At 39.7% G+C, this 12,292-nt stretch overlaps 1 protein-coding gene across 3 annotated transcripts; it reads right to left on the minus strand.

Moving 5' to 3' along the window:
* Positions 1 to 849: 849 nt before the first annotated feature.
* ptp4a2a (protein tyrosine phosphatase 4A2a) lies at positions 850 to 11,919 on the minus strand. 3 transcript variants are annotated; one of them, XM_072688982.1, is made up of 7 exons: positions 11,691 to 11,919; positions 9,991 to 10,066; positions 8,049 to 8,629; positions 7,871 to 7,963; positions 6,724 to 6,854; positions 5,943 to 6,017; positions 850 to 1,717 (listed from the first exon to the last, which is right to left on the minus strand). In XM_072688982.1, the coding sequence occupies exons 3-7, from the start codon at positions 8,142 to 8,144 to the stop codon at positions 1,606 to 1,608; spliced, it is 507 nt and encodes a 168-aa protein (XP_072545083.1). In that variant the 5' UTR covers positions 8,145 to 8,629; positions 9,991 to 10,066; positions 11,691 to 11,919; the 3' UTR covers positions 850 to 1,605. The 3 variants fall into 3 exon arrangements, with proteins under 3 accessions (XP_072545083.1, XP_072545082.1, XP_072545084.1); XM_072688981.1 differs by having other exon boundaries at positions 11,680 to 11,919; XM_072688983.1 differs by lacking the exon at positions 11,691 to 11,919 and adding an exon at positions 10,990 to 11,115.
* Positions 11,920 to 12,292: the final 373 nt, after the last annotated feature.

Raw genomic sequence — 12,292 nt, forward strand, 5'->3', positions numbered from 1 at the left:
CTCTATATAACATTAGAATAAACCCAAATAAACATAAAGTCAGTGGTCAGTGAGAGTGTCTACCTGTAATTAACTCTATATAACATTAGAATAAACCCAAATAAACATAAAGTCAGTGATCAGTGAGAGTGTCTACCTGTAATTAACTCTATATAACATTAGAACAAACCCAAATAAACATAAAGTCAGTGGTCAGTGAGAGTGTCTACCTGTAATTAACTCTATATAACATTAGAATAAACTCAAATAAACATAAAGTCAGCGGTCAGTGAGAGTGTCTACCTGTAATTAACTCTATATAACATTAGAACAAACCCAAATAAACATAAAGTCAGTGGTCAGTGAGAGTGTCTACCTGTAATTAACTCTATATAACATTAGAATAAACCCAAATAAACATAAAGTAAGTGGTCAGTGAGAGTGTCTACCTGTAATTAACTCTATATAACATCAGAATAAACCCAAATAAACATAAAGTAAGTGGTCAGTGAGAGTGTCTACCTGTAATTAACTCTATATAACATTAGAATAAACCCTAATAAACATAAAGTCAGTGGTCAGTGAGAGTGTCTACCTGTAATTAACTCTATATAACATTAGAATAAACCCTAATAAACATAAAGTCAGTGGTCAGTGAGAGTGTCTACCTGTAATTAACTCTATATAACATTAGAATAAACCCAAACAATATAATATAAATATTAGGTGCTCCATCCATGACTTTTGATTGCAGAAGAAACAAGGAATAAGCAGGTGTCCACATACTTTTGCCTTATAGTAAGCGTGTTGTTCATTTCATTTCGGTCAGATTAACAGGAGGATTTCTGAACACAACACAAACAGAGTAAATTAATGACGTACATCTTTATTTCAACTTGATCACTTTTCAGTCCCCGGCGAGAGTGTCTTCTAATGGGAAACAGAACTGAGTTACTTTGACTGCTCGACAAATGCGGAACACCGTCCTGAAAGGATGACCTGACCGGGAACGTCCCATCTCTAGGACAGGAGAGTACGTACCACTACAGAGATGGCTACTGCTGAATGGGATTCTGTGCTCATGTAACCTTGACGACAGACAGGCCGCATGGGACGACTGCTTCCAATCACGAGCGTCAACTCAATCGCAAAACTGGTCACTTTAGATCGGTCTCGTATTTTTTAGCCGACTGGCTCGTTTTTTTGCCAGAAGGAAGCTGAAGCTGCTGTAAACGACGCCGACAGCAGGGCGTCTGTGCTGGGAAAGACTTACAGCAGAATTTGGAGTCGGGATATTTCGGTTAAAACAGAGAGAGCGAGCAGAATCCCTTCTTTTTATACTGATGTGCTGAGAAATCTGCAGACCTGCTTTGTGCTGTATTTTTTTCTGTATACCCACATGATTTACTATATGGATACACATCAGTAATAACTCAATTAATAATAACCCTAAAAAAATAATAATAATAATTAAAGAAGAAACACATCCAAATGCTGGTAACATGGATACGGGTCATCCTGTGTGTGTGCTTGGCACAGTAACAGCAAATAATCAATTAACACGAAGACGATTTGCTTTTCAGTGATAATTACTATCATCATCTGCTCTCTTTTGGATGGGGCGTCCTACTGGACACAGCAGTTTTGACCATTGGCATCCTTGAAGCGCAGGCGCATCTTGGGTTTGTATTTCTCCAGGTACATCAGCTGTTTGGAGTTGAAGGCTCCACGTCTTTTCCTAGAATGCAGAATAAGGACAGGGTGGGATTCAGCTTTAGAGGACACTGGACAGCTTTGGTCATAGGACCTCCTACAAGCACAGCGAACAAATGACGAGCGAGAGACACTCAAACACAAGCGTATAGAGCAGTTACGGCTTAATTGCCTTTATCTTTTAGTTTTATCTCCACTGGCTGCCCTGTTTCCTTCAGGATTCACAATAATATCAATCGATTTTTGAATCTCTGACTGATTAAGTAGCTTCATGTGTTTCGGAGTGTCTGATTTGAGACTGATTTGAGACGTTCCAAATCCTGCTTTAAGAACATCTGCAAAATAAAAAGAACAGAAGCATAAGACAGACAAATAATAGAAATGCTATAAATAAAAGCAATGGCAGGAAATTAATTATTAATCATTTGTTCCAAATAATAAAAAATAAAAAAACAATAATAATAATAAAATGAAAAAACACCACTACTGAGAAAACCAGAAGTGTGTATAATAAAACAAAGTATATATAATAATAAAATATAAATATTTATATGATATATTATTGTTTTATTATAAATATATAATAAAATAATGATAAATTTGTAGTATTTCTCGTAGTAGTAAGTGTTTTTGTATGGTTTTCACTGATATTAATATCATACATTCACAATGCAGCTCAAATTGCTTTACGATACAAAGTAAAAACATCAGGAAGAAGAGAAAATCGAATCAAAAATACAACAAACATAAAAAGTGCAACAAATTAAAGTGACAGCAGAGAATTGGGAAATATTAATAACTGAAATGCCGTGAATGTAAATAAATGCAGATGTTCTTAAAGCAGGATTTGGAACATCTCATATCAGTCTCATATCAGACACTCCGAAACGCATGAAGCTACTGAATCAGCTCAGAACATCTAGTGCCAGACTCAGGAACAGTGATTGTACAGAGACACACACACACACACACACACACACACACACACACACACACACACACACACACACACACACACACACACACACACTTTCAGCTGTCCATCGTGTCCCATGATGACGCTAGCTGCAGGGGTGGGTGGGTGGAGGGTGTTAACAGCAATTGGCGTTGATGCTATTTCATGTGACTATGTGAAGGCCGATTCTATAGCCACACACTCGACCACAGTTGGAGCAAGTGTACACCCACACAACCACACACCCACCCACACACCCACCCACACATCCACCCACACATCCACCCACACATCCACCCACACATCCACCCACACATCCACCCACACATCCACCCACACATCCACCCACACACCCACTTTTCTGCTTGCCTTGCATTTGTGCTGCTGGAACACTAATTTCCCTTTGGGGATTTCAGTAACGTCTAAGCGAAAATGTGGACATTCCTCAAATGACATTTCTCTGCACATTTTAGGTCAGAAGTTCTAGTTATTTATTGAATTCAACAAATATTGAAATATTGAAATGATTGAATATTACAAATATTAAATACATATACATACATATGTCCTAACATTTGTGCTCCCAATGCTCAGTTTTGGGCTACTTTTCCTCTATTGTTCCAATGTTTGCACAACATCCAGTAAATAAGCAGTAAATAACTGCTTTCGTATTAAATGTGCTGAGGTTTGTCTCTGTAGAGGATTTTATCATTTACACTTTCATCTCATGTTTTCATTTCATTTTCATTTTAGTTGTATTTATATACAATTTTTGTATATAATTTTATTAATATTTCTCCATTCTCTGCTATCGAATTAATTTGTTGCATTTTTTATGTTTGTTGTATTTTTGATTAGATTTTCTCTTCTTCCTGATGTGTTTACTTTGTATTGTAAAGCAATTAGAGCTGCACTTTAAATGTATAATATTATTATCAGTAAAAATAATACAAAAACCACTATTACTACTACGAAACGTAATAACAATAATAATAATAATAACAAAGATTAATCATTGAATTAAAATATGCACACTACTGGTTTTCTCAGCACAGGCAATTATAGCATTTCTATTATTTGTTTTATTCTTCTGTTCTCTTTTTACTTTGTATTGTGAAGAACTTTGCGCTGCATTTATATGTTATTATATGTTATTTATATATGCTATATATAAAAATTAAATTCAATTAAATTCAGTTTTATTAATTTAGGCTTTTCACAGCGAATGTTGTCACAAAGCTGCTTTACAGAGATCCGGGTCCGAGCCTCTTTTGAGCAGTTAGTGGAAACAGCGGCAAGGAAAAACTCCCTCGGGTCGAAAGAAAGAAACCTTCAGGGGAACCCATCCTCCTCAGGTCGGCACCAGATCATAATAATAATAATAATAACAATAATCAAAACAGGAATAAAAACAACAATAAAACTTTACTTCTTTGAATTAGGAAAAAATGGCTAAAGTGGTGTCAAACCTAAAGACGAAAATGTGAGTGAGATGATGAAGTCCATGCAGGTAAAGCCTTACCCTAAACATATCAAAATAATGAAGATTATTATTATTACTACATTTTATGACGCACACCATCTGTCAAATGTTTTCCAACACCCCCAGTTTTGTCAGTAGTGCTGCTGCCTGTCCCAGGCAAGTCTGTTTTCCCTTATTTGGCCGTCTTGGCAGCAGTTTTCTGACTGCCAGTGTTAAGCTGGGCCACTTCTACATTTACTGCTGCTCTTATCCAGAGCTCTCACATGTGAATCATGGCACACATGCAGGAGAATGCAGAGCTAGGAGTCTTGCCCAAGGACTCTTATAAGTGTAGAGTGGTGTTGTTACCCGCTACACTACAAGGTATTTGTCATGTGAGCAGAGATGTACAGTAAGGAAGCAGAACTACTAGTACTAGTACTAAAATACTGGAGGATTATTATTATTGTTTCTCCTACTTCCACTTTTACTTCACTCCATATTCTGGATGAGTTTAATACTTTTACTCCATTAAACCCACATTATCACCTCCAGAGATGACCGCTAGATGGCGCTGTCACCGGGTTCGATGAAGCCACCTCAACACTGATCAGAACAGGCGATGGAGCCGTGAGCGAGCATGCTGCCGTTCTTCCTCTCACTCCGCTGCTGCAGTGAGGACACTAACGCTAGAGCTCTGTTAGTTTATCTCCAGATGAAGAAGAAGAACCACCAGAAGAACCTCCTCCATCTTCACCTCCTGCAAATACTCGTATGTGTCCGAATGGCCTGAGATCTCTCAGCTGTAGTTTACAGAGTTTACAGAGAGTGAAGCTCAGGGGTTTGAGCTGCTCTCCTCACTGGTTTTACAGATGAAGCTCTTGTATGTGGCGGGATGAGTCAGGTCTGCTCAGCTCTCTCTCTCTCTTTTGGGCGAGTTAGTTTAGAGAGTAACTAAAGACTCGTGTTCATGAACTCTGTCTTCTACAGTCCTGTCCTTCTCCTACAGCCAGAGGAACTGAGACAGGCCTTCAGTCTGAGCATCTGAACTAATAGAAACACTGACACCCATACTTTTGACTGCTTTCTGTAAGAACTACAGAACCCAGTACTGTACTTTTACTGTCAGTACTTAAGTAGAACTTTTTAGAATACCAAACTACTTGTGATACTTAAGTACAGAAATGCTGAGTCCTTCAGTACTTCTACTTAAGTCTGGAGCTTAAAGACACTTCTACTTCTACTCAGGTCACTTTTCTGATCCAGCACCTGGACTTTTACTCAAGTCCGGGTCTCTGGTACTTTAGACATGCCTGCATGTGAGCTGCCTGGCATAAAAGCTGTGGACTCTCAGAAGCTGGTCTTCTGATTGTGGATTTGGGTTTCCTCCAGTTTCTGAAGAGTCTTTTGCTGGTGTAGGAAACTCTCCTCACAGACAGTCCAGCTTTATCTGGCCTTCTCTAACAGAGCTGCGAGTTTAAGGGTTAGAACAGCCTGTCTTCGTTTAATTGCCTTTTGCGAGTCACTACGAGAGCAGTGCTGACGTGCGGTATTGTCCGAATCCTGCCCTGGAGAGTGGAGAATACGGGCTGTTCCAGCACGGCGCGTTTTGAAGTGATGGGACGTCTGAACTGCCTGCGTCAACTTTTAAAGCTTAATTAACTTCCACTGCTAAAGAATAGCTTTTCTTAAAGATCGGGTAGTTTAAAACTACCGTTCCACTATTCTGGGTTATTCCCTGCAGCTGAGCAGCTTAAATGTCAGTGAAAACTGGACAAATGTGGGTGTTCTAAAACTTTTGACCAATAGTGTATTACAGTGTAGGTCACTTACTGTCGAATGAACTGAACAGCATCTTCGTACATCATCCCACACTCAATTAAGGCTATGGCCACCAAGACAGGAGCCCTGACCAGAAAAATCAAAATACAGACATATTAATTAACACTGAGCCAGAGACTTGTGTTATAAACTATATAGGCAAAAGTATTGGGACACCTGCTCGTTCCTTTTCACGCTTGTTTTTTCTGGAATCAAGACTATTAAAAAGAGCTGATCCTGCTTTTGTTGGAGTAACTGTCTCTACTGTCCAAGGAAAAAGTCTTTCTACTAGATTTTGGAGGAGCACTGCTGTGAGGATTTGATTGCATTTAGCAATAAGAGCGTTAGTGAGGTTGGATGGGTGATCACTACCCGACCTCATCTCATCCCAACCCCAACCCCACCGAAAAGTACTGGATGGAGCTCCTCCACCACCATCATTCCAAGTTCTTCCACTGCTCCACAGCTCCTCAATGCTGGGGGGCTTTATACCCCTCTACTATCCCATGCATGGTACCAATAGGGTCATGATGTTGATCTGCTCCAGAGAGTCCTATTCTATAGCAGTACTTCTCTACAGGGACATTTGCACATCTGTGTCAGCAATGGGTGCAACCTCAAGTAGCTGAATGCATTTATTGGAAGGGGTGTCTACATACATTTGGACATCGTGTATGTTCTTATAAATCATTTGTTGGTAATCACTCACTGACATGTATCCAAACTCACATAGCTTATTAATAAAGGTTCTCGTGCATTTTATGGAACGTGGTGGATGTTTGGCATTGCTTACCGGCCCAGTCCTGCAACACAATGCACAGCAATGCAACAGCCTGGCTCGTCTTTAAATTTACATTTCAGCAGGTTCAACCAGTCATCCACAATTTGGTCAGGGGGTGAACAACCATCGTCAAAAGGCCAATCCTTCAAGAAAAATAAAACAGACTGTTTGTCCACAAATTTTAACAAACAAAGAAATGACAAAATAACAAATTATTATTATTATTAATTTTATTAAATAGCAAAGCACATCAACAGAGACGACACAAGGCCGTTAGAAAGGCTGTCTCTGTCCTTAAGTAGTAGCGGGAGCAGCGAAGGTGGATGAGAAAAGGATGCAGTTCATGTTGTTTAGCACCGAACTGCACTCTCAGCCGTCTCGTACGGGTCCCTTATTTACTTATTTATTTATCACCCTCATTTGCAGACAACCCTTACTATAACACGATCACTGTAACAGTAACTGTACTGTATACTGTAAATATAACTACACCCATATGTTACATTTAGAATCTTTGGAACAGTGACTGTACAGAGATTGTAAACACACACACACACACACACACACACACACCATTATTTTATTTTACTCTTATGTGTTTTCTGCTTGCCTTGCATTTGTGCTGCTGGAACACACTAATTTCCCTTTGGGGGATTTTAGTAATGTCTGGCAAAGCAAAAGTTTGGACATTCAAATCATCAAATGACATATATGTGTGTGTGTGTGTGTGTGTGTGTGTGTGTGTGTATATATAATACTATTAAAACAAACACACTATATATATATATATGTGTGTGTATATGTATGTGTATATACACACATACATATACACACACATATGTGTGTGTCCTAACTTTTGTGCGCCTCATGCTGAGTTTTGGTTCATTTTTTTTCACTGTAATAGTCCTGTCTGTCATAAACTGGGGATGTTCTGGAGTGAAGTTCACTGAACAAGAAAGACAACATGAACAACACCCTAGTTCTTTAGAACAGCAGCTTTCCAGGAAGGAAAAACCTTCTTAACCTTCAACAGAAACCAATGGAATTTTTTTTAGAGCATTTCTATTGGTCCGTTCATCATCATTAAATTCTGATACAGGATAAAGAACAGCTGCCAGATTGACATTATGTGACAGCGAAGATGTGTGAGACTTCTTACCAAAACTTCAATGCCTTCCTTTTCCACGGGTGCTTTGTCGTAGGTAGCATCACAAACCCTAACCAGAGTCTGCACCCCAAAAGCTTTCAGCTCCTGAAGAACATGAACAAACATGAGCAACCCTCACCAGCTTTAATTTACATAACTGTACCCAGAGCGGGCTCATCTCCGTACTCACCTCAGTAAACTTGGCCAGCTGCGAGTTGGTGGGGTTGTGGGTGATGAGGAACCTCATGCACTCGTAGGAGATCTCAACAGGAGCGGGACGATTCATCTTGACAGACGAATGAAGGTTTTTTTTTATATTCTCTGACCAAAACACAACAGAGAAAAAAAAAAAGAGGGGGGGAATCTATCGATCAGAATATCCGTGGAGTTTAAATTTGGGCGAATCTCAAGCGTAAAAAAGGAAAGCACTCTCACGACTCCTCTATTGAAAAACTAAAAACAAAAGAGGGGGACTAATCCTTCAGATTTTCAATTTCTAATTAACCCATTCAGGAGAAGAGTGATGGTCAGTTGGCGCTCGACGGTGGGGAAGAAGGAAATGGCTCTTTAGCGCCTGAATTGGCTCAGACCGACTCATACACTTGAACTTTGGGCGAATACAGCCTCTGTCCCAAAGCTCAGAATGTAAGACGGTAATTGTGAAGCGTAATCTTCATGTGGCAGGCCACCCTTTTCACTTGTCCACGATGACCAGGTGCTGTGCCTGGCAGAAGTCTCCACTCGCACTCACAAACGCCATAAATGTGCAGCCTACAATAAACAAACCGAAAAAAGATGAGAGATGTCAGGGACACGGGGACAAGAGGACACCGCAACAGAAGCGGCAGAAGCAGATAATCAAAGCTCGACACCATTAACACCACATGATATTGGATATATCCTAAAGCCAAAGTAAGCCCCATTTCTAATGCAAGAGATATTGACATCTTTAGCCAGTCTCTCTTAGTCCAGTCCAGCTCAGTTTACGCTGAACCCTGAACACCGGATCTCGCTTATGATATCTGAAACACTACAACTCAGATACAGCCCATATTTTATTAACCATCCAAACCCACCAGTGAACCTACACGTGTCTTCTGAGTTTTATATGGAATGATGATGGTAAAATAGTGGAAAGTCCAAAAATGTAGGTTCTCTTATAGGACCATTTCTTCCTCAGCGCTCTACATGTGCCCCTTCATTATGACTGGCTTTTTAGCTCAGCTGTTGGAATAGTAATTTCTTACAGAGCTCTGGGACCAGCTCTGGAACCAGCTCTGGGACCAGCTCTGGAACTAGTAGCATATAATATTAGCAAAATAAGCTCTATATGAGCATTTTTCAATATCTGAAAAATCTGCATGATTAAAAAGTTAAGGCCTGAACAGAGTCACTCAGATTGGGGTTTGGTGGGGTGGTGTGAAATGCTTGGTTCTAGATAATCTCGCCCAGTCAGAGCTGGACTTCTACAGTGGAGGTGAAGGGAAGCAGACGTCTGAAGCTCTAATAATAAAAGCTCCTCACAGAAAGTTCTTCCTCCTAATGGTGATGAAGACACTGCCTGATGCCCGAGACACTGTTCTACCAGAGTTCTGAGAAGAGTTCGGCTCTAAAGCTTGTTTTAAGGTGGAGGGATACATGTAGAGGATTGCGTGGACAAATTAGTCCCTAAAGAAAACACATGTAATCAGATCTGGCTCTATTTCACCATCATTCTGTATAAAACTCAAGTGAAGACACGTGTAGGTTCACTGGTGGGTTCGGCTAGGCCGTATTTGCGTTGTAGTCATGAAGGCTGCCAGTTTGGCACCAAACCCTTAAACACTGAGATCTGCAGGAATGTAGAATACTTCCCTTGTATACATCTAGTGTATTTGGGCTAGAGTTTGTAAATGTGCGGTTAGACAATTTACACTACTGCATTTTCTATTCCTAATATTTATTCATCCTCCTGGACAAGCACTTTGAGACTGTGCAGCTAAAATGATAACATACAACATATATGGAGGTTATTACTAATCATCATCATCATAATAATATGAAAATAAAATCACAGACCCCTACAAAGACCTACTGAAGAGCTATGAAACAACATAAATATCAACCCCTCGTCAACAATGTGAACCACTTACTTTCAGTGTGTGTAAAGAAAAGTCCAGATCTCCGCATTCTCTATCCTCACCATCCGTCACTGTCTCTACTGGACATCTGACCAACAAAGGGACACCACAGTTAACATCCCATTAAATAACAACATCCACACAGCCACCGTGATCATTTCAGCTACAATAAATGTAGATACTTAAAGAATACTACACTATATGTCCAAAAATGTGTGGACACCCCTTCTAATTAATGCATTAATTGCTGACACACATGTGCAAACACACACAGCTTGTCTAGTCCCTGTAGAGAGAAGTACTGCCAATAGAATAGGACTCTCTGGAGCAGATCAACATCATGACCCTATCGGCACCATGCTGCCTATTAATGCCAGGCGTTGGCTCTAGAGGGGTATAATAAAGCCCCCCAGCATTGAGCTGGAAGGATGGTTCTGGCAGTTAAGGATGAGGTGGACTGCATGCAATTAAATCCTCACAGCACTGCTTGTCCAAAATCTAGCAGAAAGCCTTGAGACAGCAATGACTGAGCAGGAGTCCCAATACTTTTGTCCATATAGCTAGATAGTGCATGTAGAGACGTTGACCCCTCAGTTTGGAGGGGACACGTTCATTAAATTATTTAATTAGTTATTAAAGACTGGGGGTATTATTTACTAAACTAATGAACCGTTTGGGGTCTCTAAATATTATTTTTAGACCTTGACACTTGAATTAGGGGCTCATAATAAAAAAAATAATTAATAAAAAAAAATTAAAAAACGTTAATTACGACTAAATAACGTTGGATAAGTCAAAAAAACTGAGCTAATAAAGGTTTATATGCCATAAATTGATATTATCAGAAATAGACAGCTGGCTAATGCTAACAGTGTGGCAGAGCACAATAGACAAGCTGCAGGAGGGAGCCAGTTAGCCACGTTAGCTAGCTAGCTGGCTAACAGACAGACAGACAGGCTGGACACGGCTACACCGGGTCACTTCGTCTATCGAGCTGAGGAGCACACTGACCTCTTCCAGAGCTGGTTAAATAGCGAGCCAGGCCCGCCGGCACGTAGCCATTTAAACCATAACAACGACCAGCACGTCGCTACGCTATGCTAAGCTAAGATAGCTATAGCTTATAGCGAGCCAGCTATTCACCCTCGTTGCGGGTTCGGGTGGCCAGGACATGCAGTTAGAGAGCCGAGATTCGTTTCTTAAATATACGTATATGTTTTATTGGATGTGATTATATGATAATTGCAACGATATCGCTTGCTAGATTGTTGTGAAATAGAAACGGCAAATCCAGATCCTAGCTAAGGATCCGCTCCAGGATTTTGTTCCAACTGCCTGGGCAGCTCCGCCGCGGCGGAGCTGCCCAGGCAGTTGGAACAAAATCCTGGAGCGGATCCTTAGCTAGGATCTGGATTTGCCAGCACTGTTAACGATTCCCTTTTAATTAAAATAAAATTCAAATAATTTAATAATTAGATAAATAACATCTAAAAATGCGTATTTACTATTCTCAACAATGTTTAAAAAAAAAAAAAAATTAAATCAAATTTAATTCGGGAAAAATATAAAAATATTAAGCATTAATTCGTTCAACCTGACTAAACTCGATTATATTCAAATAAAAATTAAAAAAAAAAATGATTTATATTTATATTATAATAATAATAATAATAACGACTCAATTAGCACTAGCCAGCTTACAAAGACCGTACGGCGCTTGTGATGAAGCCCGTGGGAGTGCGAGGGCAGCGGCTTCGCGAAGAGGGATCCGTCGGTGTTAAACAGCTTAGCTTAGCTTAGCTTTTAGCTTAGCTTAGCATAGCCTAGCCGCTCCGCTGCTGCGCTGCTCGTTTCTCCGGTTCCTCCGTCATCACTTCTGACAGCCGGCCGGCCAGCCACCCGCAAGACCACGGTAACCAGACAGCGGGGCTACGTCAGGGGCGGGGTTCCGATTGGCGCGCTTGAGCACTGATTGATAAAGTGCACTAGGTAGTGAACTTGATTAGTGGGATTGGTTGTATTGGCGTCACTGCTATGCTTAGAATGTATTTATTAATAATTTAAGTGGTTTGATGTATAAATAGTAAGTGTTTGATTTTTGGTTGGGGCAAAAAAATATACATTATAATATATAATAATATATAATAATATAATATATATATATTTTTTTAAATCAACTAGTACGTTTTTATAAACTACGATCAAATAAAACATTTAAAAAGCATTACAAATAAAATGACAATTAATAATAATTTAAGTGGTTTGATGTATAAATAGTAAGTGTTTGATTTTTGGTTGGGGCAAAAAAATATAC

The sequence above is a fragment of the Salminus brasiliensis genome, chromosome 10, assembly GCF_030463535.1.
Source record: "Salminus brasiliensis chromosome 10, fSalBra1.hap2, whole genome shotgun sequence".
Lineage (NCBI taxonomy): Eukaryota > Metazoa > Chordata > Actinopteri > Characiformes > Bryconidae > Salminus > Salminus brasiliensis.